Below are 23,737 nucleotides of genomic sequence, written 5' to 3'. Positions count from 1 at the left end.
CGGGGACTCATGTTGATGGAATTTCACATATGGCGATGACTTTTTTATTATTTTCGAGAGCTTTAAGGCGTCTATTAAAAAATGGCCCACAGGAAGAGTCTAGAAGTACTGACACCTTATTTTTAACTGTATATTCCAAAACATATGTGAAAATCAGCCTTGAGAAAAAACGTGAAGTAGTTTAGTACTATTTTTATGAACCTAACACCTGATATCTGGAAATTGGCCCATTGACCAAGCTAGCGGGTAGTTAGGCGTCGATGGCAGCCCTAGATCATTACTATATGATCTAAGATGGTAGCACATACCAACACTACCCAATCGTCCTGCGTCCACATTTCATCCGTCAGAAAATAGATGACATCTGGCGGCCCTGGGATCTTGTACTAAAAGGTATCATTCTAGTAAGTATTAATAGTACTAGTATATAATAGTACAGGGTGTCCAGTGGCAGATTTCAATGTTTGAGGGCTTGTAAAAAAAGAAGTATTATTTCTAAACAAAATATTTTTATTAAAGTCAAAAGAAGATGAGTGCGGATTTTATCTCCTGAAAATTACATTTTCCAAATGCCGCCCTTCTACTCTCACACACTCCTCAATCTATTCCGCATGTTGAGAAAAACTTGTTTGCAAAGTGAAACGGGAATTCTGTTTATTTCAGCCCGGATATTTTCCTTCAGTTGTCTTATGGTTGTTGGATTTGATTGGTAAACCACAGTTTTTAGATAGCCCTACAAGAAAAAGTCACATGGACTTAGGTCTGGTGACCTGGGTGGCCACGGGATGGTGCCGTTTCGGGATATGTGTTTTTCAGGAAATAACTGCCGCACTGAATTCATTGACACATTAGCAGTATGAGCCGTAGCAAATCTTGAATAATCTGAATTTAGTATGGATGGAGCTTAACCTTTTTTCACATAATGACCTGAAAAACGATTTAGGAATTCCCAATATCGACGAACGTGTGCGAAGTGATAAACGAGGATTTTCAATTACAGAATTCATAACAAGTTTAATGTTTTCTATCGTGGATACTGATGGTGCTGGTCCCGACCTAGGGTTATTAATGACTGAACCTGTAGCCCTAAACCTTGCTAGCCACGGCTGTATCAAATTTATCGAAGGTCCATCTCTTAAACGATGAATTTGATAATGGTTATTAAACCGACGGCGTGTTTTCGCCAGCGAAATCACCCGAAAAGTATGCCTCAATAGCATAACCGCGATGCTCTCCGCTCCACTGCTCCATGGCGACTAAAAAATCCGCAGAACTCACGCGCAGAATGACACCCCCCGCGTCCCCCTCGCACGTCGCGTTTTAAAACTAGAAGCGTTCAAACATTGAAATCTGCTGCTGGACACCCTGTACTAGTGGTCCGCCCCGGCTTCGCCCGTGGTACCTACATGTTTAAACTATCCTATCTCTCAAGTTGGATCGAACTGCACATGGTGTGTGAATTTTATTATAATCGGTTAAGTGGTTTAGGAGTCCATTGAGGACAAACATTGTGACACGAGATTTATATATATATTAAGATAGTAATAGCTATAAATTATCACACGCTAATTATTCTATGTTAGTAGCGACGTATTATTCGCTTACATTTGTTAAAAGACAATAAGTATTTATATATTATTTTGTATCGTATTCACTCCATTTATTGACGATACGTACGGTTGATATCAAGTGTAGATAAGTATGTTCAAAAATAGTGAAAAAGTCGACTTTGAACTAGCCCTGGATAAAACAGGTAAGACATTAATTTACCCGTAATTTTAGTAAAAATAATTATCATATTATAATTAAATCGTAGAGATTAGATTATATAATATTACTAGCGGTCCGCCCCGGCTTCGCCCGTGGTACATGTTTACGTTTTCTCTACATGAACCATCCTCCAGAACCATCCTCGTACTTCAAGGAATATAATAAAAAAAGAATTATCGAAATCGGTTCAGCCGTTCTCGAGTTATGCGCTTACCAACACATTTTGCGATTCATTTTTATATATAAGATTGTTTAAATATCAATTATAAGCACCGAAAGTTTGAACTTAGGAATGTGTTGATGGATAGCTATTAGCTAATGTATGGAAAAGCTACATAAGTAGGTACCATCATTGTTCGTTAAGTGGTTTTCGTATGAAAGAGTTACAAACATACCTACATCCAATCTCACTGTCACGTTTAATATTTTCGTAAAATGCATAACATAAAAATAATGTCTTTCAAATTTAACTATACCTAACTAAATTCATAATAATTGGTCTAGCTTGGTTAACTGTAGTTATGCCAATTTAAATAATTTTCATCAACATAATATTTATAACTCATGTTAATTATTGGCTCACACTACCGAAGTTATTATATTTTTATCCTCTACCCGACGGTTGCCTGGAAGAAATGGCTTATAGCCATAAGGCCGCCCACTGTATGCCGATTGTATCTTTTATTTTGTGTCGTCTTAATCTAGTATTTCCTATACAGTGAAGAATAAATAAAATAAATAATAATATTTCTTTTTCAGGGTTCGGAAAATATAACATTTGCCTCTTAATAACTTGCTGTTTACAAATATTGGCAATGTATGTGGACATATTTGGATTTTCCATCATTCTTCCCAACGTGGCTTGCGACATGGGACTCTCTACATCCCAGCAAGGATTGCTTTCTGCTATGCCTTTGATCGGTAAGATGTGTGTACTACCCCATAATAATTTTTTAATTAGTGCGTAGGTACCTATAGGTGTGTTTGTAGCTATTTTCACGTTAAAATAATGACTACTCGATTGTTAAAATTAAATTAACATTGAGATAAATTGCGGGATGTTTTACGGATTTATTTTCAAATCTTTAACATTGCGAAAATATTTTTTTGGGCGTTGATACTCTATATAATAAATAAAAATAAAAAACTAACCTCAATGGAAGGGTGTGCGTGACCCCAAACTATAATTGAGCATCGTTTAGGAATAAATGGAAAACCATTTATAAATAGTTATGTAGGTATCTACTTAAATGTATTTTTTTTTCTAACAAGTAAATAATTGAACTTATAAGAATGCGTTTCTCTGTAAACATTGTGAAGTGTAGACATAAATTAATCACGGTTTTTTACCGGAATCGATTAGAAAATTAATTAACGTGTACACTGTACAATTAAAATAATGTCGGTTGTCGAAAAAACTTCATTGATAAGGCATTATAGGTAGCAAGGTTACGCTTGTATAAATCCAATCCATTGTCTAAAATCTAAATAGTCAAACCACAGATATACAGTAGCACCTCTATAAGTCGAATATCAAGGGAGACGCCAAAAAATTCGAGTTATAGAGTTTTCAACTTATGGAGGATTTCGACTTAGGCGGATTTTGATTCGACATAAAGAGTTTGAGGTTTATTCTTATCAATTTTGAGTTACAGAGGTAAAATAAATTAAAATTCAACTTGCAGAGGTCACAAACATGTTTTTATTTATATCAATATTATTTCAAATCATTTTAAAATAAAAAATATGGCATTAAAATAGTCAGTATTTTTTTTGCTTTAGATAATTTGGTTGTTCTCTAGCATTTTATAATCTATAAAGAGCAGAAAATTCTTATTTTTCAAAGATACTGGTTTGCTCTATAAAATTTCGTAAGGTATTCAATACGGTTCTTGCCTCTTTGATGGAAACCCATGGAGCGCATGTACTATTCACGTCTTCTATGTCATCTTAATCATTAGTATCGGTTTTCTGAGCTACTGAATCGATAATTTCGTCATCAGATACTTAACGCAAACACGTGTTTCGTGAGTCATAAATTAATCATCATACACTCCTAAAATGTTTTCTAAGAAACAATAGTGTACTGGTTGTAAAATAAAACGTTGCTATGTTCGAGATACAGAGGTCAAATTTGATTTTTCGAGTTATAGAGTGAAAATATGTACTAAAATGGCTTGGAGGGACTCGGTGATTATTTCGACTAACAGAGGGACAAAATTTCAAGTAATAGAGGTTTTCGGGTTTGAAGGGAAGGGAACAAGACATTTTTTCGAGATTTGGAGGTTTTCGACTTATCGAGGTTCGACTTAACGAGGTGCTACTGTAATATATTACCTACTATGTAAAACCTAGTGTAAGAGAGAAATATAGAGCTTATGTGTAAATGTGTTATTATGATACACGTTCTGGCATGATTGAGTTCCTTTCGCATAGCTATTAAAACTCTAATAATATTTAAATAAAAGAATTATAATTTTTAATTCCATCACAATCATTCAAAACATCCAGACGTAGAGACAGATTATTGTTTATCGTTTATTGTAGGATAAATTTAACTCATAAAATGAATAGGTACCGTAAAACAAGTGAATGAGTGATATTTAAATTTTCAGTAATTGATTACCGTACCTTCACACTTGCCTGTCTTTGTTTTAATTTAGACTTTTTAATTATTTTAACAGGTATCTACCAACGAAAATGCAAATAAGTACCTAGTCTTTGAATTATTTTTATAACACGCGTTGTGAGTAATTAAAAAGGAAATATATTCTAGCATACAAAAAATCGTCAGACTTGTCATGAATTATTGACTCAACGCACGTGACAAATTTCTTATCAGAAGGTCCTAACTATATGCTATTTCTTCTTCCTGTATCCATACCTATAAATGCGAAAGTAACTCTGTCTGTCTGTCTGTTACTCAATCACGCCTAAACTACTGAACCAATTTGCATGTAATTTGGTATGGAGATATTTTGATACCCGAGAAAGGCCATATGCTACCTTTTATTGCAAAATATGTACCACCGGCGAAGCCGGGGCGGACCCCTAGTAGAAAATAAATTCTAAAGTGGGTAGGTATATATTATCATTGCAACCAGCATATAGAATCGACACATAGAATCAACAAAAATGAAAGAATGCTAATATCCAATGATACCCATAAATCTCATAATATAGGTTATTTTTTTTTTAACTTTGCAACCGAACAGACGCGTACAAGATTCACGTCGCTCAAATCTATTATCTATTACCATAGCTATTACTAATATAATAAAGCTGAAAATTTTGCTTGTTTGCTTGATCGCGCTGAACTGAGGAAACGGGTCCGATTTGATAGACAGTCCATTTATCAAGGAAGGCTACCTAGCCTATCCTAGTGGTCCTAAGTGTGATCCTGTATATCATCACACTTAGAACCACTAGGATCGGAGCAATGTCGGTCAAACCTCGTATAAAATTTGTATTCTTACATCATATTTATTTCATAATTTTCAGGTGTAATGATTTCTTCCTACGCGTGGGGCCTGTGTGCTGACACTCTAGGGCGTAGGACCACGTTGCTTATCGCCATGCCGATTGGTCTAGCACTAAGTTTGGCATCCGGGATCGCTCCTACCTATGCGTCTTTAGCGACTTTAAAGTTCTTATCTGCTGCATTGTAAGTTGGTTCGATTTTACAATAGAATACATATTACAATTAAATATTTCCGGTTATTCTTTTACATTGTTTCCACTGACGAAAAAATTAGTTTCATTTTGCATGCAACTAAAGTCTAACAGTTAAATGTTTATTTATTTATTTATTTATTACTTTATTGCTCTTAAAAATTACAAATTGAGACTTAATCTAGGATACATTGTAACAAACGGCGGCCTTATCGCTAAATAGCGATTTCTTCCAGGCATTCGGTTATTTTATATTCAGCTCTACTATTCATTTCTATAATAGTTAGCTCCTTTTTTATTTATCCTATATATCTTCAGGTTTTTTTTAATGATATCTGATATCATTTCACCTTACCTGCTGTCTTTTTTTATTTCCTAAATAAATTTCTTTATTATGGAACTTATATTCTCTTCTACAATTATTGCAGTTCATCATCAGCAAATGCAGCCGCTTTTGTACTACTGGGTGAAAGCGTTCCGCCCAGACTCCGAAATAAGTTTATGTTCCTTATGGCCAGCGCTACTATGTATGTTCAGGCAGTTTTAAGTGGTACGAAATTACCAATTTTACAACTACATACTCTAACTTATATAATACTAGAGGTCCGCCCCGGCTTCGCCCGTGGTACATATTTCGCAATAAAAGGTAGCCTATGTCCTTTCTCGGGTACCAAAATATCTCCATACCAAATTTCATGCAAATTGGTTCAGTAGTAGTTTAGGCGTGATTGAGTAACAGACAGACAGACAGAGTTACTTTCGCATTTATAATACATATTAGTACGGATTAATTGCATAAACAAACTAATTACGTCTCGTATTAATCCTTAACCTTTGATATTTCTCTGTTTTAAAGAAAAAGGGTGTTTTAACCCATTGAGCCCCGAACGGCCCGATCGGTCCACGACATAATAGATTTTCCTGTCTGAGTTATTAAAAATATTATCCTAAGATTAATCAAGTACATATAATATGTTTTTTACAGTGATTGCACTAGGAGTATTTCAATTTTCATTCGACATTTATTTGCCATTCACAAACGTACATTATCGACCTTGGCGACTTATTCTCCAATTAATAACAGTACCTGGAATTATCGGTACATTAGGAATTCTATTTTTACACGAGAGTCCGAAATTCTTGCTCAGTAATGGAGAAGAGAAGAAGGCCATTGAAGTCTTAAAGTCAATGTATCGATGGAACAAGGGACCAAATTGGGAGGAGTTTTCAGTAAGTACCTATAGCCATTATACATATATTTCATAGGACTTATCTCAGTTTGGGTCTCTCTTTTAAAAGATACGAGTTCAAAACATTCATCAATAGATATCTAGTATGTAGCTAGTCAAATATTTTTAAGCTATTGCATAGCTTCTATCGCGGGCCTTGAGCGCGGGGACCGAATCCAGAAATTCCGTAACGAAAACACCTCACGCTCCCCACTCCGACGGGCACGGAGGTGTGGCTTGACGGCATAGCATGCAATAGCTTTACCGCGGCAGTCCCCGAGTGCGACACGTCTTTTTTTCTCATATTAAATGGTATTTCTAAATCTTCAATTAAGATCGTCTTATTAATTTTTCGTCTTCCAACTTTTGAAGTTATATATTTTATATTCAAAGAAGCCTTTATATTTTTAGATCTCCTCAGTATATCTAGAAGAAGATATAACACCGGAAGTAGGTTCGTCTCTAGTAGAAAAGATTTGGAATCAAACAGTTCCACTGTTCAAACCTCCACTTCTGAAAAATTCACTTATGTTATACTATATTATCCTTTGCGCTTATATGACGTAAGTACTCTGTGATATTAATAGAATTCTGCACATAATGTACCAATTCATTAATCAATTATATTCTCATAAACAATCTATAACACATAAAATTTGAAGAATAACACTGAAAAACTTGGTGTCGTAACAGTAAGTGAAAATGGGGAAGATGCTTTTTACCAGTTTTCATCTTTACAACCAGTAAGAGATCAGAATATACAGTTAAATTAACTTTTTATTTCGTCGTACTGGTAATTTTCAAGATGGATTGTATTGCTCATTAAAAAACTCTGCTCAATAAAACACGCGTAGGCAGAGTTTAGATTTGGACAATTTTTGAGCGTTGTTCAGTGTTAGCTTAGTTTTTTTTCGTACATCAATAGTCAAATCTGTAACCATCGTAACTATAGTTGATATGCCTTTCCAGAGCTACAGGCTACACAATGTGGATACCGACGATGACGAATGCTTTTTTCAACGGAAAAAACAACGCTAATAAAACCTTCTGTGAAGTAGCCAGTACTGCAACATCAGCCAATGTACGATTACAATTATTTATTATTTCTAATTACTTTCTTATTATACATACCTGCAAAGTAATTAACAATTAAATAATAAAAACAATTGTGTTAACCAAATAGGTTAATCAGCCGATAATAGCCTGTAGCAGCTAGAAACATAATATGAAACATTAATTTATTTTTTCTTTTAATTTTCCGCCATTAAAATAAATCTTCCTCCACAGAAAACAAACTGCAACAACACAATACAGCTAATGACATTCTACGCAGTAATGTTATATTCTGGAATCTCTGGCTCCCTTAACGTACTCCTAACGTTCTGTGTCGGTGCTATTGGCAAGAAAACATTAACCATTATAGTCTTCGCCGTTTCAATAGTCGCTGGAATACTACTTCTTTTCGTGAAGCAACCTATTATGAACATATCACTGTTTTTCCTATTTCTCTATGTAGCACTCATTTTGGGAAACGTAAATACGTATTTGGTGGAAGTAAATCCTACTCATCTGAGGTAAAATACTCTTTAATTATATATTTTTGTTATATTTAACAAAATTATGATATTGTATTAAATATAAAAAATATATATAATTTTCAAGTCTTGAAGACTTGAAAATTAAAAAAAAAATATGTTTCGTTAGTCTATGGATTTTTTTTTTATTTTTTCTAAATTAACTTTTTTACAGAGGAATGGCTACTTGCTTATCGGTAGTAGTTGCGCGCGGTTTTGGTTTCTTCAGTGTGCAAATAATAGCCACACTCCTGACCGATCATTGTGTGCCAATGATTGCGGGTTATATCGCACTTGTTTTATGTAAGTATAAATAAATAAATAAATATTTCAGGACAGGATCTGATCCCATAATAAGCTTTCGCTTGTGTTATAGAAACCAGATGGCTAATAAACATACATTATAATTTTAAATAAATAGTTTTATAGATAATTAACACCCAGACACAGAGCAAACACGTATGTTCATCACACAGATATTTGCCCTGGGTGGGGTTCGAACCCATGACCTCTGACTTGGAAGTTGGAAGACAGGTTCCAACCGGTCAGTATATTTCAGTACCTATACAAAATATGACGCTCATTATTCACATTCTGTTTATATAATATTAAAAAAACTGGCTTGCAACAAATAATGATTTTTTTATATAAATCGGTTGGGTCGTTTCTTCTTAGCGCATTCTAACGAATTACAAAACTTTGTAAATATTATTCAGTACCTATAAAAATACACTTTCCTTTTTGATAACCATGCTAAATTGTTTGGAGTAAAAGCAGTCTTGTGTACAATATATTAATTCTTATCAATTATATTTCAGCTGGTTTGGTGGTGTCGCTATTTCTACCTTCAGACCGTCCTCGCAAATTGGACACGAAGCTTTGATAATATAAAACATTTTAATGTTGTTCTCTTAACAAGAATTGTGATATTTAAGTTAAGTAATCATAAGATAGCATAATATAATTTTAAGACTAATTTCTCTTAAAGTCTGAATTAAAAATTAAAAAGCTTCATAAACACATTTTATTCCTTATTTAAATCCCTATTCCCAAAAATATACTGAAATATTTTATTTAACAAGCCCTTGATTCCTAATAGTTAATACTTCCTATACAGGCTGTAGGTAATCGTTAAGTGTGCATATGCGTTTATTCCGATATATTGCAGATATCAAAAAACTTTAAACTGAAAATGGCCATAATAAATTTTTTAAAATAACAATTTATTATGGTTACTTTTTTTTAAAGTTACTTTTGATATCAGTTTAAAGTTTTTTGATATCTGTAATAGTTACGGAATAATCGCCTGTGCACACTTAACGATTACACCCTGTATATTACGCGAGACCATGCCTTTCCGACACCGGAAAAAGTACAGCTGTATACGTTTGTAAAAATTAAATACCTATCTATCTACGTTGCTGTATGAAAATTTATAACGTATAGGAAATCTTATATACAATAAAGTTAACCCCCGGTGTTTTATTATTGCAATACCATTCCATAATTACATACAAAAAATAAGTGTAGCATTCGAGGACTGCCGGGGTAAAGCTATTGCATAGCATCGCATCGCTGTGCCGGTTGGAGTGAGATATGTTAGGTTTTTCGTTACAGAATTTTTACATTTGGTCGCCGCGCTCAAGGCCCGCGATAGAAGCTATGCAAAATCTTAGTGTTAAAAGTTAAACAAGTATAAAACACAGATACAAAATGCTACTGGCAAAAATCTACGTAGCCAGTGATATTCGTATCGTTGTAAACGTTAAAAAAACATCTGTCAAGTGTGTCAATTACTTGAGCTGTCACTTGATTGTCAATTGTCATTCACTTTTGTGAAACCGCTGGAGAAATGTCCGATTCCGCCGGCGATAATTTAAAACTGCGAGTTGTGGTTTTAGGAGGTAATTAATATAGATTTCCATAGAAATTGCCATTAAGAGAGCTACGTATCATGTGGTTAAAGTGTGTGCTTCGAGAATGTTAAATTTTTTAAATATAGTAACGGTCCCTAGTGTTAGTCATCGGGTGACCTAACTTGAAAGTGTTTTTTGCTAAGTTGCGTTTTGGTTCAGGGTGCGGCTTCATCGGTCGGAACCTGGTGCACTACTTGATAAGTAACGACTTGGTGAGCGCGCTCCGTGTGGTTGATAAGACTCCGCCGCAGCTCGCGTTTCTGAATCCCGCTCATACGAAGTCGTTTGAAGACCCTCGAGTGGAATATAAGAGCGCAAATTTAATAAATCCAAGTAAGTAAAATATTTGTTTATTTTATCGGCTCTTTTTTTATACTTTCTAAAAAGAGAGCACAATTACTTTTTCCAATAAGATTCAGATAAGTAGTTATTTAAATATTTGAATAAAATACATTTTTAATTTTAAACATAAAAAATAATAGTAGCATTAGGTACATATAAACAATAGTATATAATGATCTTAGTAAAGATAACTATGATTTCAGTGTAACTTCTTCAACAAGGAGATTAAGAATAAGAATTAAATTTTTTTTCTTAAATTTATATCCTAACATTACTCACAAACACTAGATTCAGCTAATCAATCAGATGCCATGACCAAGATAAATATAAAGATTAACTTTAAGTATCTAAAATATATAAATATCTTGTGTCGCAATATTTGAAGTTAAAAAAAAGATCCAAAGGCTTGACCGGCTCATAAATTTTGTGTGTATATATCAGATAGGTCTGAGAATCAAACATTTTTTTTTTCAAACCTGTTAATGATAAGAGAAAGGCAGAATCTCTACCGGGACAGCTAGTATTATTATATTATACAAAAAAAGAAGGTAAAAACATATTATGGTTCTTCAAAATAGTAGTAGTCTTGGTAGTTTGTGCATAACCAAGCACAATCTTTATTATATAAGCTATAAAATAACAATACAGGAAAATAAACGATTTGAAAGAACGAACATGCACAATATTAATATCCTTATAAATACATGTCACTAACATTCAATGATAAGTTATCACTTGATGAGTCACTTCCATACTAAGTTGAACTATGGTGGGATGTTTGGTTGCATAATAATATAGATAACTAGCTTTGCGCCACGATTTTATATAGCCTATAGCCTTCTTCGATAAATGGACTATCTAAAACCGAAATAATTTTTCTAATCGGATCAGTAGTTCCCGAGATTATCGTGTTCAAACAAACAAACTTTTCAGCTTTATAATATGAGTATAGATTAGCCGTCCCGGCAGACATTGTTCTGTCAAACTCTTATCAGTTAGGGGTATAAAAAATAGATGTTGGTTCTTTCTGAGATCTAGCCAATAGGCACACAAAATTTTACGAGAATCGGTCCAGACTGAGAAGTATGGTAACTAAAGTTATGAGTTATGACACAAGAATTTTATATACAGGGTGTCCCAAAAAGTAGGGATGAACGGAAGCTGGGAGGTAGAGGACCTAGAGGGCTATCCGAATCACCCTCATGTTTGTTATGCAATTTTTCGTATTTTCGGACTACATTATATCACACTGTATTTACAGTGTGGAAATTTTCGACGGGCCCTGGTACTTGTAATAGTGGAGATAGCAAATTTTGCTTTAAGGAAACATTCCTTTATTTTTAAAAAGAAATTGAACTATGACTATTAATTCAAAGATTTTCGAAAAAACTTGCATCAACTGGGAATTGAACTAACTAAAAATTAAAAATAAATAAATTTGTTATTTCATTCTTCAAATCGAAAATTCCTAAAAATACTTTTGGTGTATATTTTTTAATGTAATTTAATATTTATTTCAATTGTGTATGTGAACTGCCGTATCGTTTTAAAATATCGATGGTGAATCATTAAAAAAATATTTAAATGTTTCCGTTTTATACATACAGTATACCTAGTCTATTTGTGAATGGGCTGATTCAACAACTTGGCGGCGACATAGATATACGCGTCAGGAATTATGATAAAATAATTAATGTTGATTTCTTTAACATTATGCTCTTATACTTGCGTTATAAAATCAATAAATAAAAAAGTAATTTGATACAGATTAATAAATCAAAGTACTGAGATTAGAAACCTGATATTAGGTATGGAACTATAGGTAAATAGCGCAGGTGTAAGAAGGAATTTAGAGAAATGTGACACACCTGTTTTTAACTTCCATCCACAAATTGTTGTGAGCTTTTTGTTTGCAATGAAGTTGTATGAATTCAGTTTTGTCGCATTTTTAAAAATCCAACTTTAAGTGGAGAAAAGTTTATGTGGACATTGGTTAGGGAGGTTCACGCAAAGTCGCCGGCACAAGCTAGTACAATCGCGCTAAATAGTGCATAAACACAGGGGTGTAAATTTAAAAAATCAATACTTAGAATGCCTGCGGAGGGGAATTAGAGACGATCGACGCTCTAGCTGTCCTTGGCTAGAAAATAGTTCATCGATACTCCTATACCTACTTCTATTGGAAGTCAATTTTGTGCGTTTGGTAGCAAGCCGCAAGGAATATGTGAAATCATTGAACCTATAATGATACTAGCATTAAACGATAGCTGAAGAATTCAATACATACAATATTTGCGCAAATTCAAATCGATTTATTTCAATGTTTTAGAAAAGATGATTAATTATTATTTATTTACAAATCTTCGAACAATTAGGATGGTATCCACCATACATAAGTATAGCCTATTCAATGAAACCAATCATCAAAAGATCGTTCAAAGTGATTTTTTCTTACATAAATAACTTCCTTATAATTGTCAGAAACAGACAGAACAGGTACCTTCTAGGGATGCGTGCTCTATCTTAGCTCACAGCAGGCGAGATAATGGTCAAGTTTTCTACAATGTACAATAAAAAAAGACGTTTGGCACTCCGGGAGTGCCGGCAGAAGTGAAAACTTGATTATTAACGTTGAGCATGTTTGAATGGTATCCGTCTTACGTCTTTATTTTGGAATGGTATCCTTCTTACGCTTTTTCGATCAGGTCACGTGTCCTGAGTCCTGACGCGAGTTTAAGATTTTATACCCATTACAGAAAAAGTGCTCAACGCCGCTAAAGAAGTTTTCACTTTAACAAATATAAACCTCGTTCCTATCCAAACTAGAACATTTCTAATACAGCTGAATTTTATTTCTCCCTATAAATGAAACCCTAACACTGTTACATGTTCGCGTAATACGATTACGCACAGCTTGCCTTTCACGAAACCTTACGTGTATCATTAATTAACACTTGAAATACTATTTAAATAACTGAATATATATGTCTCAGGCAGATTGTACAATTTCTTTATTAACAATCGGCGTCTATAACTTTACAAACACATATCCTCAGACTTTTTTAAAAACGTCCACAAAAAAACGGTCGCGAGCCAACGGTGCTCTGCTTCGCGGGGCCCTTATATATGTGTATTTAAAAATACAAAGAACCTAATCTAACCTACCCCCTCATCCAAATAAAAAAAAATCTGATTATGAATTCTCGACATATGTATTACAAAATGCCGAGCGTTTGTAAACGGCGAAATAATACAATTTGCCTGCGACATACCTACACATACCCTTTATACGTATTTTTGTCGCTTTTAAATAATTTTCTTATTAATAATTTAAATCATGATTGTCTATGTTGATAGTATGCAGCCAATACACAGGTATTGGATTTTTTTATTGTTTCAAATTATTAATTTCAAAAGACAATTTAAGAATTGTCTTTTGAAATTAATTATTTTTTAACTAACTGTAGTAAATTTTCATTGCGATTGTGATATTATTATGTTATGCATGTACATGAATCATATACCTACCTGTAATAATTTATTGTTATTAATCTTAACATAATATGTATATATATTCTTCATTTATTAACAGACACAATATAGTACGACATAAAAGAGATGAAATTAATTATTTTGGAACTAATTCGTTTTTCATTACCTGGCAACCCTGAATTGGCAATGTAGCTGTCAAGTTGAATAAAAATTTGTTGTTTTTTTCGTGAAGTGGAGAATTATTGAGATAAAATTGTTATTTAGAACAAGAAATTTAAATAAAAAAGGAGACATCATGAAAAAGGTTAAACGTAGCGGTGTCCGTGATGTGGTGTATAAAGTTTTTATTCGGTGTTTGTCCGAATTTCAAGCTGGAAATTTATTGACTGATTTGGAAAACGTTTACAAACGTACAGCAGAATATACCGGTGAGATTCCATTTATTTTTGCTCAGTACTACGTAAAATAGAATATTCCATTAGTAACGAGTGTTTAATGTATGTATGTATGGCGATTATTACGTTTTCGCAATTTAATTTGAGGTTATTTGTATGTAAACAAAAACTAGTTTTTATAGTGCGACCAGCACAATTTGAGTCAAGAAGTTATATCCAATCCAACCAGCCTCAAATAAAGTACCTAGTTTAGATTTTACTACATAGTATAGTGATAACTGTTTTCATACAGCTATCTATCTATTAATCAATCAAACCATAAGAAAAAAAATCATATTTACTGTATCATATTTACAGATACTGAAGATGCCCCGTACCCTCTTGCCAGTACTTCGAAACAGAGTGATGATCAGTCCTTTGAAGGAGTAGAATATTTAGATTTTGATGAATTATATTAATGTACAAAATTTATCTACAAAAAAAATAAAAATATGTGGTTTTCAAATCGCCTTGTTTTTTTCTACCCGACGGACCCAGAAAGAGGGTAATGTGTTTGAGCTGCATGTATGCTTGTTTGTTTGTATGTTTGATTCTATGTGCGCCTCTGCAGTCTAAACACTTGACCGATTTTTATAAAATAACTAATTCCAAATACATTTAAGTAAAATTTGACCTAGGTAGGTCAATTAAAATACTGGTGTATTTTTGTCTTAAATTACACTATTGCTACAATGAAACAATTATAACGGTTTAAATCGCGGTATTTATTTTAGATTATATTATATAGATTTTTTGATTTTTATTCTATAGTATCAAGATCGCTTGCGTCGCAGTATCAGTGTTGCTATATGAGCGACGGTGGCGCCCTCATTTATTTTCATCTCTTTTGTGTCGCACTGTAAGTTATATCATTCGTGCTCACTGGATGCTGTAAATTCGACGCCAGTATACACAAGAATAGTTCATACCTACTGAAAACCCTTTTTATTCTTGTAAACTTTTAAAAATATTTTTGTTCGAAATCTCAAAATAAAAGGCCTTTGTTATGTCCATTCAGATTCATGAACCAAAATTATACGTTATTTACACAATTTTTTTATGACCACAAAACAAGGCCTCTCTTGTTATTTTTACAACTGACACAATTTTATTTTTAAGAGTTACGTATCAACAGAATGCAAATAAAAGAACACGTTACTTTAATTAGCAACGTTAATAGTTACGTAGGTAGTTATTTTGCTTATATCTCAAACGAAACCCCGTCAAATTAAACATAGCGAAACTAATCAAATTCAACATAGTAGGTATAATAAACTAATTTTAAATACATAGTACTTAGATCGTTATCTTGTAGGTACGTATTTTAGAGTATTCCTTCAAAATAATTATAATGATTCATGGTATTCTAATATAAGTAGATACATATTATTATTATCCTAATACAAGCCAAGATAAATTTATTAAATCATTACTTGGTCAAAAAACACAAAAACCGTTCATCTAGCTAATTCGACTTTCTATTAGGTATGTATAATTAGACTAATAGGAATAACAAAACACCTAAAAAATGCATTATTTTTGGTAAAAAGAAATATTCTCTTATCTCTATTTCAGAGTCGTTGCTTTTTAATCTCATGTTTTTGAAGCGACGTCACGGATAAGATAAATAATTATGTCGGAGCATTCTAGTCACAGACATGTATATTTAAGTAGACAACGCAAGTACCGCGATCTGTATGAAAACCAAGCGTGTCATATTTTTTATACTGACCTTGACGCGTTATGACGTCACGAGCGCTTTTTAGTGATGTTAATTTCATTTTACGCTAAATCGATTAGGCCGCCACTCGCGCGGCGATTCTAGTATCGTCCTATCCCATCGAAGTAAATCGAAAGAAATCAGATCAAACTAGATCTATGTCTAAGAGGTAGTCAAATAAATGAATCGTAATCGATTACTAAATCGATTCAAGACAGAAAAATGATAATTACCATAGACAGAGGGATGATAAAATAAAGTTATAAACCTTTTAATATTCTAACAAGTACACTAATGTGTTTTAGCTTTTTCTTACATATGCCCATTGAGTTACCATGTACTACGTACTAGAGAGGCCATCGAAAGAAAGTAATGAAACTGTCAATCAATCAATCTTTATGTCCCGTTGCATCGATCCATTTTCCTTTTATGTTCGGGTTACTTGGAAAACTGAAAAAACAAACATAGTCTAAGCAATAAGGAGTTTTTTTAAAAAACTCCCAAGATGACACTTTAACTAATGGCGTCCATGTCATAATATTTATTTTTAGTACCTTTGTATTAAAATACTTAAAAGTTCTAGGTCAAGTCGTATTAAATGACAAAAAAAATCTATGCCTTTTTTTCTGAAAAATTGCTCCTACAAATTATCATTTTTCTGTTCGATTATAAAATCGATTAGAATCGAGAACTGTTGCATCAAATGAACATCACTAACCACAAAATTGGACAGAAAAATGAGAAGACGCTATTCATTGCTTGTTATCATACGACGCGATCTTTACCGTGCCAAGTAAAAGCCGCAATGTATTCCGAATCATTTCGTATGATTTGGTATCCGTGTTTGTCACGATCGTTTTCCACAGATATTCTTTATTTGATTTTAAAATAAATAGTGCATATTCTGATTAGAAAATTACTTACCGGTGGAAGGAAACATCTCTGCTAACTCGGCCACTCACAGCTGTGGAGTTTCTACAGTTTATAACGGCGCAATTCGGCATTTTACTTTATTCAGCTTCACGTCTTTCCTTGGCGAACTGCAAGCGCGGACTGAGTGTAGGCCAGCGTCAAGTAAGTTTCAATAACATAGTTTGGACACGGGAAGTACATACACTCGCTTAGTCTATCTTGATACATGTCCGTGATTCTAGTCATTTCGTTTTAACGAAGGAGAAAGTATTTAATGACGTATACACTATACAGTAGACTATTTTAAACAGATAATTGTTGTACGTTCTATTTACACTATCTAATTACCTTTTACGGTAAAAAGTCTAAAAACGTAGGTAATTATAATACGAGCATAATACTTAAATGAAGCAGAGAATAAAATGAAATTGTCATGCTCTTTAATAGAAAATAAAAACCTAAAAAACATTCAGAGAGTAGCAACGTAATTCAATAATCAATAGGAATCTTTATAGTAGGGGAGCCCAAGAGGGGATTTTGGGATTTACTCGAGCGCGTCAGATTACTATAAGGGACGGAACCTTAGCTATTCATTAGTACCTCTAGTCAATATGAGCAGTTATGGTTGGTGGGTGCGCTCAGGGGCCCCGCTGGAAAATTTGAATAATCCATAATTCCCTAAGGTTGAGCTCGAATCGTCAGATTAGCGAAATGGGGACTTCTTATATTGTAATTAACCCCCCCATATATTAATCTGACGCGCTCGAATAATATTACTTTAATTTTTTACCCTTTACCACTTAAATCGTCAGATTAACGTATACTTTTTTTCAGTGACGTCCTGGAGCATGCAAAATATCAATATCTAACGCGCTTGAGTATTTCCAAGCCAATTTTTTTCTTTTTTAAATTAAAAAAAATCAAAAAACCCTTCCCCACCGCTAAAAGTGAAAACATTATAGGACCTTTTTTTCTCGCTATGGTCTAATCTACCAATTCTAATAGGTTCCCGTGACGCTCGAGTAAATCCACATTTAGCATCCTGGGCTCCCCTACTATTATTTTTAGTCTAGTGCAGAATATTATTTATTTGTTTATTTCAGGCAACAAATGTAGTTACAGTTAAAGTAATACATTCTTAACAGTTAATAATTATACCTACATTATTCGATATTAATGTTTCAACGTAATAGAATAACCTTGTTAAACCAATAAACCATTCTATTTTAAACCGTTGAGACTTGAGATGGTCAGTTTCAGTTCTAAGACATTTTCGTCATAATATCTTTGAACACATTTTATAAATTACTAGCTGCGCTCCGCGTGGCTCTGCTCCTGTTGGCCTTAGCGTGATGATATATAGCCTATAGCCTTCCTCGATGAATGGGCTATCTAACACCGAAATAATTTTTGCAATCGAACCAGTAGTTCCTGAGATTAGCGCGTTCAAACAAACAAACTCTTCAGCTTTATAATAGGTATTATAAGTATTGATTTATCTGTTTGAATAATAAATCACAATTAACAATAATGCATTTAGCGCTTATCGTATTAGTATTCACATGCAGTCAACAGAACAATGCGCTGGACGCAGTGGCATATAATAAAATTGTGATGTGAGAACCTTTAACAATACGAATGCATGCGATTGATAAATTATTATGATTAGATTGCGAGTAATAGTGTACTATGTACTTATATATGTGAACAACATCGAAATAATTCTATGATATGGCTTAGAAGTTTCGAGAGTTTATCAGTTTAAAAGAGCAACTATGGAGTTTCTTGCCGGTTCTTCTGTATAGATACTGCTTTCCGAATCGGTGGTAAATGTTAAAAATATGTTATGACCATTTAAAAGTGTTTCTAGAAGAAGTCTAATTGAATAAATGAATGTTGGAGTTTGAGTTATCTTTTCTTAATAGCTTAAAAGATTTAAAACTTCTGGTAACGATACTTGAAATTTTTCTCATCGGTAAAAATACTATTCTATAAAAATCAGGTAAAAATTGAAAACATTCGAGATGTTTTCATTATTAAACTAAAACGATAAGATATCTATATCGGCTATTGATCGCAGCTAATTTGATTATGATATCATGGAGCCTTTATCTCGATAAAATGCAAATATTCGCAGACATTCTATGAAATGAGTATAATAAATTGGTAATAGCTCTAAATTAGTCTGCTGTTCCTAATCATAATATCAGAAACTTATCATATGTTTGGATCAAACAAAACAAGACTCAAGGTTTTTCTTTATTTTCTTCCGAGTTCTTCTTTCACATCTCTTTTCGTCGATATAGATTAGCCATATATCAGTCACATATAAATAATCGTAGATAAATTGGTCTCTATTCTATTTTCTGTTCTTTTGACCTGTTTGCGAAGGAGGGTTATAAGTTATATCTTTCGAGTGTATGTTTATATATTTCTTTGACACGCCCTACTTTAGACTTAGGAGATGTCGTTGTAATCATATAATTGTGGTAGTGACATAGGCTATGTAATTAAGCGGTCAGGTTTTATACTACTTCTTGTTGCTACTTGCTATAATCCATGAATACTTCCAGCATCATGCGCATCAGCATTAGAACCGACATCTGGCCCCTGGGATCTCGTAGTGAATTGCGCGGGGGAGACCAGAGTCGGGCAGACGGAGGCGGTCTACTCGGAGGGGATACTAACCCTCAGTACCAACGTGGCGAAGGAGTGCGCTAAGATCAAAGTTAATAGACTGGTTGAGATATCTAGTGGACAGATGTATAGCAGCGATAAGGTGAGCTTTTATTATTTTGTTCGTAATTTCATATAGAAGATTGTCCTGATTAATTGACAAGTCTTAAGCATTTTTTGTATTTTTTTTTTTCGAACTCTTTGTGTATGCTTCATTTTCCTATAGATTAGCAATGAAAACATGATGAATGAAAACATGCAAAATATCTAGAATTTTCCAAAAAATCTTAATTTTCACTATAAATCACGGCGTACTAAAAAACTACTGTTTCTGTATTCACCAATCGTGCGCGTGCGTCAAAGAAGGTTTAGTATTTAATTTGTTAAGTTTTAGAGTACGAAAAGCTAGAAAATTTATAAAATGTATACCATATTACAGCCACACAAAGAAGATGGTCCCATCGAGCCCTGGACCGTAGAAGGCAGGATGAAGAGTAAAGTTGAGAAAGAGTTGAAGAACTTGGAGTCAGAACTGAACTACACAGTATTACGACCAGCCATAGTGTATGGTGTGGGAGATAGACGGAGTTTGAGTGAGTTATGATACTTTTGGTTAGCTTTTATTGCAATATTTTACATATTTAATATTCAATTTAACTTTTATTGAAGTATACATATTCAAATTTCGCGAAAATTGCTAATTAAAATGCAAAATCGCATTGTACCCCATTGTCATAATATATGTACAACTAGGGTCACGATCGCCGTAAGATTGACAAATCGCAAAATGACCAAGCAGCGTTTTGCCATAAAACGTTTTATACAACGCGCAGCTTTCACATCTTATTTCAATTCAACACCTTATTTGAGTCAGTTGTACCGCGAATTAAAAAACTCTACCTAATACGATGGCAGAGTTTTTCTTCGGAAACTTATTAAGTGTAACTGTGCGTTTAGTTGTTTATGTACAATTACCAACTAAACATTGTTAAGTTAATGTTGTACCGTCATAATATAGTGTTCAAATTAGCTATTAATATTAAAATTATTTCTAGCTCCTCGCCTCCTCTACGGAGGCATTTACAAGCATCTTGGTGAAACAATGAAATTGCTCTGGACTGCTGACCTCAAGATGAATACGGTCCATGTGTCAGACGTGTGCAAGGCAATTTGGACCTTAGGCACTAAGCCTGAAGCTCAAAGTCAAGTGTACAATATCGTGGATGAAGCTAATAGCTCGCAGGGCAGCCTTGCCGAATTAGTGTCAGAGATATTCAAGATCAATCATGATTATTATGGCACGGCTATTTCTACTTTGGCTAAGGTGAGTTTGATTTATTCATTTTTTTATTGAAGGTTATAAAAAAAAATCCAATTTCAATTGCTTTTGTGAGGTTTTCGTTGTTATGAAGTGAACTTTAACAGAATTGTTTTTCTGTTGCTTTAAATACAGAGTTAAAGTGTTAAATAATTACTAGTTTAATTTGAATATTGAAAAAAAAAATGTATTTAAGAAAGACATAATATCATCTTTATCTCTTATTTAACTATTTTCTCTACAAATTCTTCAAATCAATTACCCGTACCGTTTTCTTTTCCAGAACGACATAGCCTCCGTGGCAGAGGAAGCGAACGACAAACACCTCACAGCGTGGGCGGATATCTGCCGCAAATACAATCTAGAACATTCTCCCCTAGAGCCCAGCGCGAGCACGGAGTTACTGCTGAATAAGCAGTTGTGCCTTGATGGGAGCAAGATTAAGGGTATACTGGGGCTGGATGTGCCGAGGCCAAGTGTTAAGGAACTGTTAGAAGTGAGTATTATCTTCACTACATAGTATAAATAAGCAATTGTGCCTTAATGGGAGCAAGATTAAGGGTATACTGGGGTTGGGTGTGCCGAGGCCAAGTGTTAAGGAACTGTTAGAAGTGAGTATATTTCCGATATTATGTACTAGCTGTGCCACGCGGTTTACCCGCGTTGCTACGCTCTTGTTGGTCTTAGCGTGATGATGTATAGCCTATAGCTTTCCTCGATAAATGGGCTATCTACCACCGATATAAAATCAAATCGGACCAGTAGTTCCTGAGATTAGCGCGTTCAAACAAACAAACTCTTCAGCTTTATAATATTAAGTATAGATATGAATGAACTCCAGTCGCATACACTTGGGTGGTACTTGGTTTTGTATCATAATCAGCCTATATATTATGTTCCAACAGATAGTACAGGAATTGGCCGTAATCCACGACGCTGGCCAAATGCGGCCAAAGGCCAAATTGCAGATGTCACATTTCGTCGAACTATTGTAGCAAGCTATTATTATTTATTTATTATTAAATTGTACATTTTGATTAAGAACACCCCTAATAACTTCACCAAGCATACAATAATTACATATATCCTTACTAAAATTTGTCAAATTAAAACCATTTTATTTATTTTCAGGTACTGCAAGACTACGCTTCCATGAATCTCTTCCCCAAGGAGTTACTTCTATGACCATAATTAGGGAATAATAAATTGAGAACAGCTTAAAAGCGCTTTTCCCTTTTAAAATAGATAGGGTTGCCAAAATTATTTCTTAAATGGTAATTAAGTAAGATATAAAATATGCTTAAATGTTATATATAAGACTATGGAAAGAAGTAATAATCATATTATACAAAGTTATTCTTCCAGTAATTCAGTAAATAAAATTATCCCTTTTAAATATTGTGTTCTTTAATTATCTTCAATAATATTGTATACTTCTATGACGAAACAAATATAAAAAAATGTATATTATAACAGTTGGCAACCCTAACTATAGATATAAGCAACCAGAGCTTATGAAGACAAGTATTTTTCTAAATTATAAACTCGACATCGTTTTAAAATTCTGTGATAGTCTTGAAATTTTTAACATCTATAACCGGTAGTTTTAAATGTATAAGACTGCGGATGCCAAAAGCATTTATCGTTTACCTAATTTTACTAAATTTCTTCTTCCTTGTTGATATAATATATAAGAAATTATTCATTTGACTAAAATTCTTTTAGAAGCGCTTTTAAATATAAACAACACGTAAATGATAATAATTAACTATTAAATGTTTAGTCACATTCTTTATACCCTAATTTAACAGTGAGAGAGACTAAACCTTTATACGGAACCAAAATAGTTTATTATTAAGGACCACATTTAAGGTACCACCTGTTCTGAAAACATTTTCTAAGAATTATGCATGATGATGTAGAACAAACTTGAACCAATTTAAATACAATTTTATATTAATCTTTGACTCTATTCCATCCTACCAGTTATTGTGTGAGATTTTACGAAAAAATATATATTCCTAAAGCAGTACTTAAACTCGGTACTTAATGTTTACAATTTTATGTAGAAAAAAATTCTTCCGTTTTATGTTTACCGCTATGAAATTTATTCTTATTTTTAAATTACCATTAGTTTATAGATCTGTCATTTTATTTTAAGGAAACGTTTTATTTGTAAGCTTAGCGTAAGCTTTTGTATTTGTGTATTTTCTTTGTATCAAAATTCGCTCAATTTTATAAAAATACATGCATTTTTGAATTTTGCTTTTGTTAAGTGATATCGCTTTAGTAAAATTTTATGAAACAAAGTTTCCTATGTTTTGCATTTGTAGATTTGACTGTTCATTTTGCGTAATGGATTCGTGTGAAATATACGTACTTATCTTATTTGCGTAATAAATGATTGAAAATTTATACGGTATTTTATTTAAACGACCTTCCTTGGCCAATCAAAATCCTTTATTATTGTCATATTTATGATAAACTTTGAAACCCTTATTGCGTCATCATATTCGTCGACCTGTATATGACTGCCTATAATCTCAGAAACTGCAAGATACCAAACTAACATTTTACACTATCATAGAACTTTGTAGCCACTACATTAAAACACTGGGTTGCACCATGTGACTTTAGCAATAACGAACATGTTAAAGGTTAGGGGAAAATACGAGTTGTACC

The 23,737-nt window shown here is 33.4% G+C and overlaps 2 protein-coding genes across 2 annotated transcripts; both read left to right on the top strand.

Moving 5' to 3' along the window:
* The first annotated feature begins 1,598 nt into the window (after nucleotides 1–1,598).
* On the top strand, nucleotides 1,599–9,158 carry LOC149908270 (synaptic vesicle glycoprotein 2B-like). The gene is made up of 10 exons (XM_090101701.1): nucleotides 1,599–1,753; nucleotides 2,530–2,691; nucleotides 5,272–5,434; nucleotides 5,871–5,992; nucleotides 6,428–6,672; nucleotides 7,083–7,234; nucleotides 7,641–7,752; nucleotides 7,959–8,245; nucleotides 8,421–8,548; nucleotides 9,064–9,158. Exons 1-10 carry the CDS (start codon nucleotides 1,702–1,704, stop codon nucleotides 9,126–9,128), a joined length of 1,488 nt encoding a protein of 495 aa, XP_089957827.1. The 5' UTR covers nucleotides 1,599–1,701; the 3' UTR covers nucleotides 9,129–9,158.
* A 906-nt stretch (nucleotides 9,159–10,064) lies between these two features.
* On the top strand, nucleotides 10,065–23,468 carry LOC149908269 (uncharacterized). Its single transcript, XM_090101696.1, has 7 exons — nucleotides 10,065–10,149; nucleotides 10,321–10,494; nucleotides 19,635–19,840; nucleotides 20,177–20,330; nucleotides 20,793–21,061; nucleotides 21,339–21,551; nucleotides 22,187–23,468. The coding sequence occupies exons 1-7, from the start codon at nucleotides 10,098–10,100 to the stop codon at nucleotides 22,238–22,240; spliced, it is 1,122 nt and encodes a 373-aa protein (XP_089957822.1). The 5' UTR covers nucleotides 10,065–10,097; the 3' UTR covers nucleotides 22,241–23,468.
* Nucleotides 23,469–23,737: the final 269 nt, after the last annotated feature.

This window comes from Colias eurytheme, chromosome 5 (genome assembly GCF_061535395.1).
Source record: "Colias eurytheme isolate Ceu_HAF_F1 chromosome 5, ilColEury1 Martin Lab GWU primary, whole genome shotgun sequence".
Lineage (NCBI taxonomy): Eukaryota > Metazoa > Arthropoda > Insecta > Lepidoptera > Pieridae > Colias > Colias eurytheme.
The sequence above is the reverse complement of the archived record's forward strand: the minus strand, read 5'-3'. Positions and strand labels throughout refer to the sequence as shown.

Excerpts from the sequence above, each read along its gene's own strand:
- LOC149908270 (XM_090101701.1), top strand. The coding sequence starts at position 1,702 with ATGTTCAAAAATAGTGAAAAAGTCGACTTTGAACTAGCCCTGGATAAA. Across the intron at positions 1,754-2,529 it reads ACTAGCCCTGGATAAAACAG|GGTTCGGAAAATATAACATT; the intron begins GTAAGACATTAA and ends TTTCTTTTTCAG. Across the intron at positions 8,549-9,063 it reads TTATATCGCACTTGTTTTAT|CTGGTTTGGTGGTGTCGCTA; the intron begins GTAAGTATAAAT and ends ATTATATTTCAG.
- LOC149908269 (XM_090101696.1), top strand. The coding sequence starts at position 10,098 with ATGTCCGATTCCGCCGGCGATAATTTAAAACTGCGAGTTGTGGTTTTA. Across the intron at positions 10,150-10,320 it reads GCGAGTTGTGGTTTTAGGAG|GGTGCGGCTTCATCGGTCGG; the intron begins GTAATTAATATA and ends GTTTTGGTTCAG. Across the intron at positions 20,331-20,792 it reads GGGAGATAGACGGAGTTTGA|CTCCTCGCCTCCTCTACGGA; the intron begins GTGAGTTATGAT and ends AATTATTTCTAG.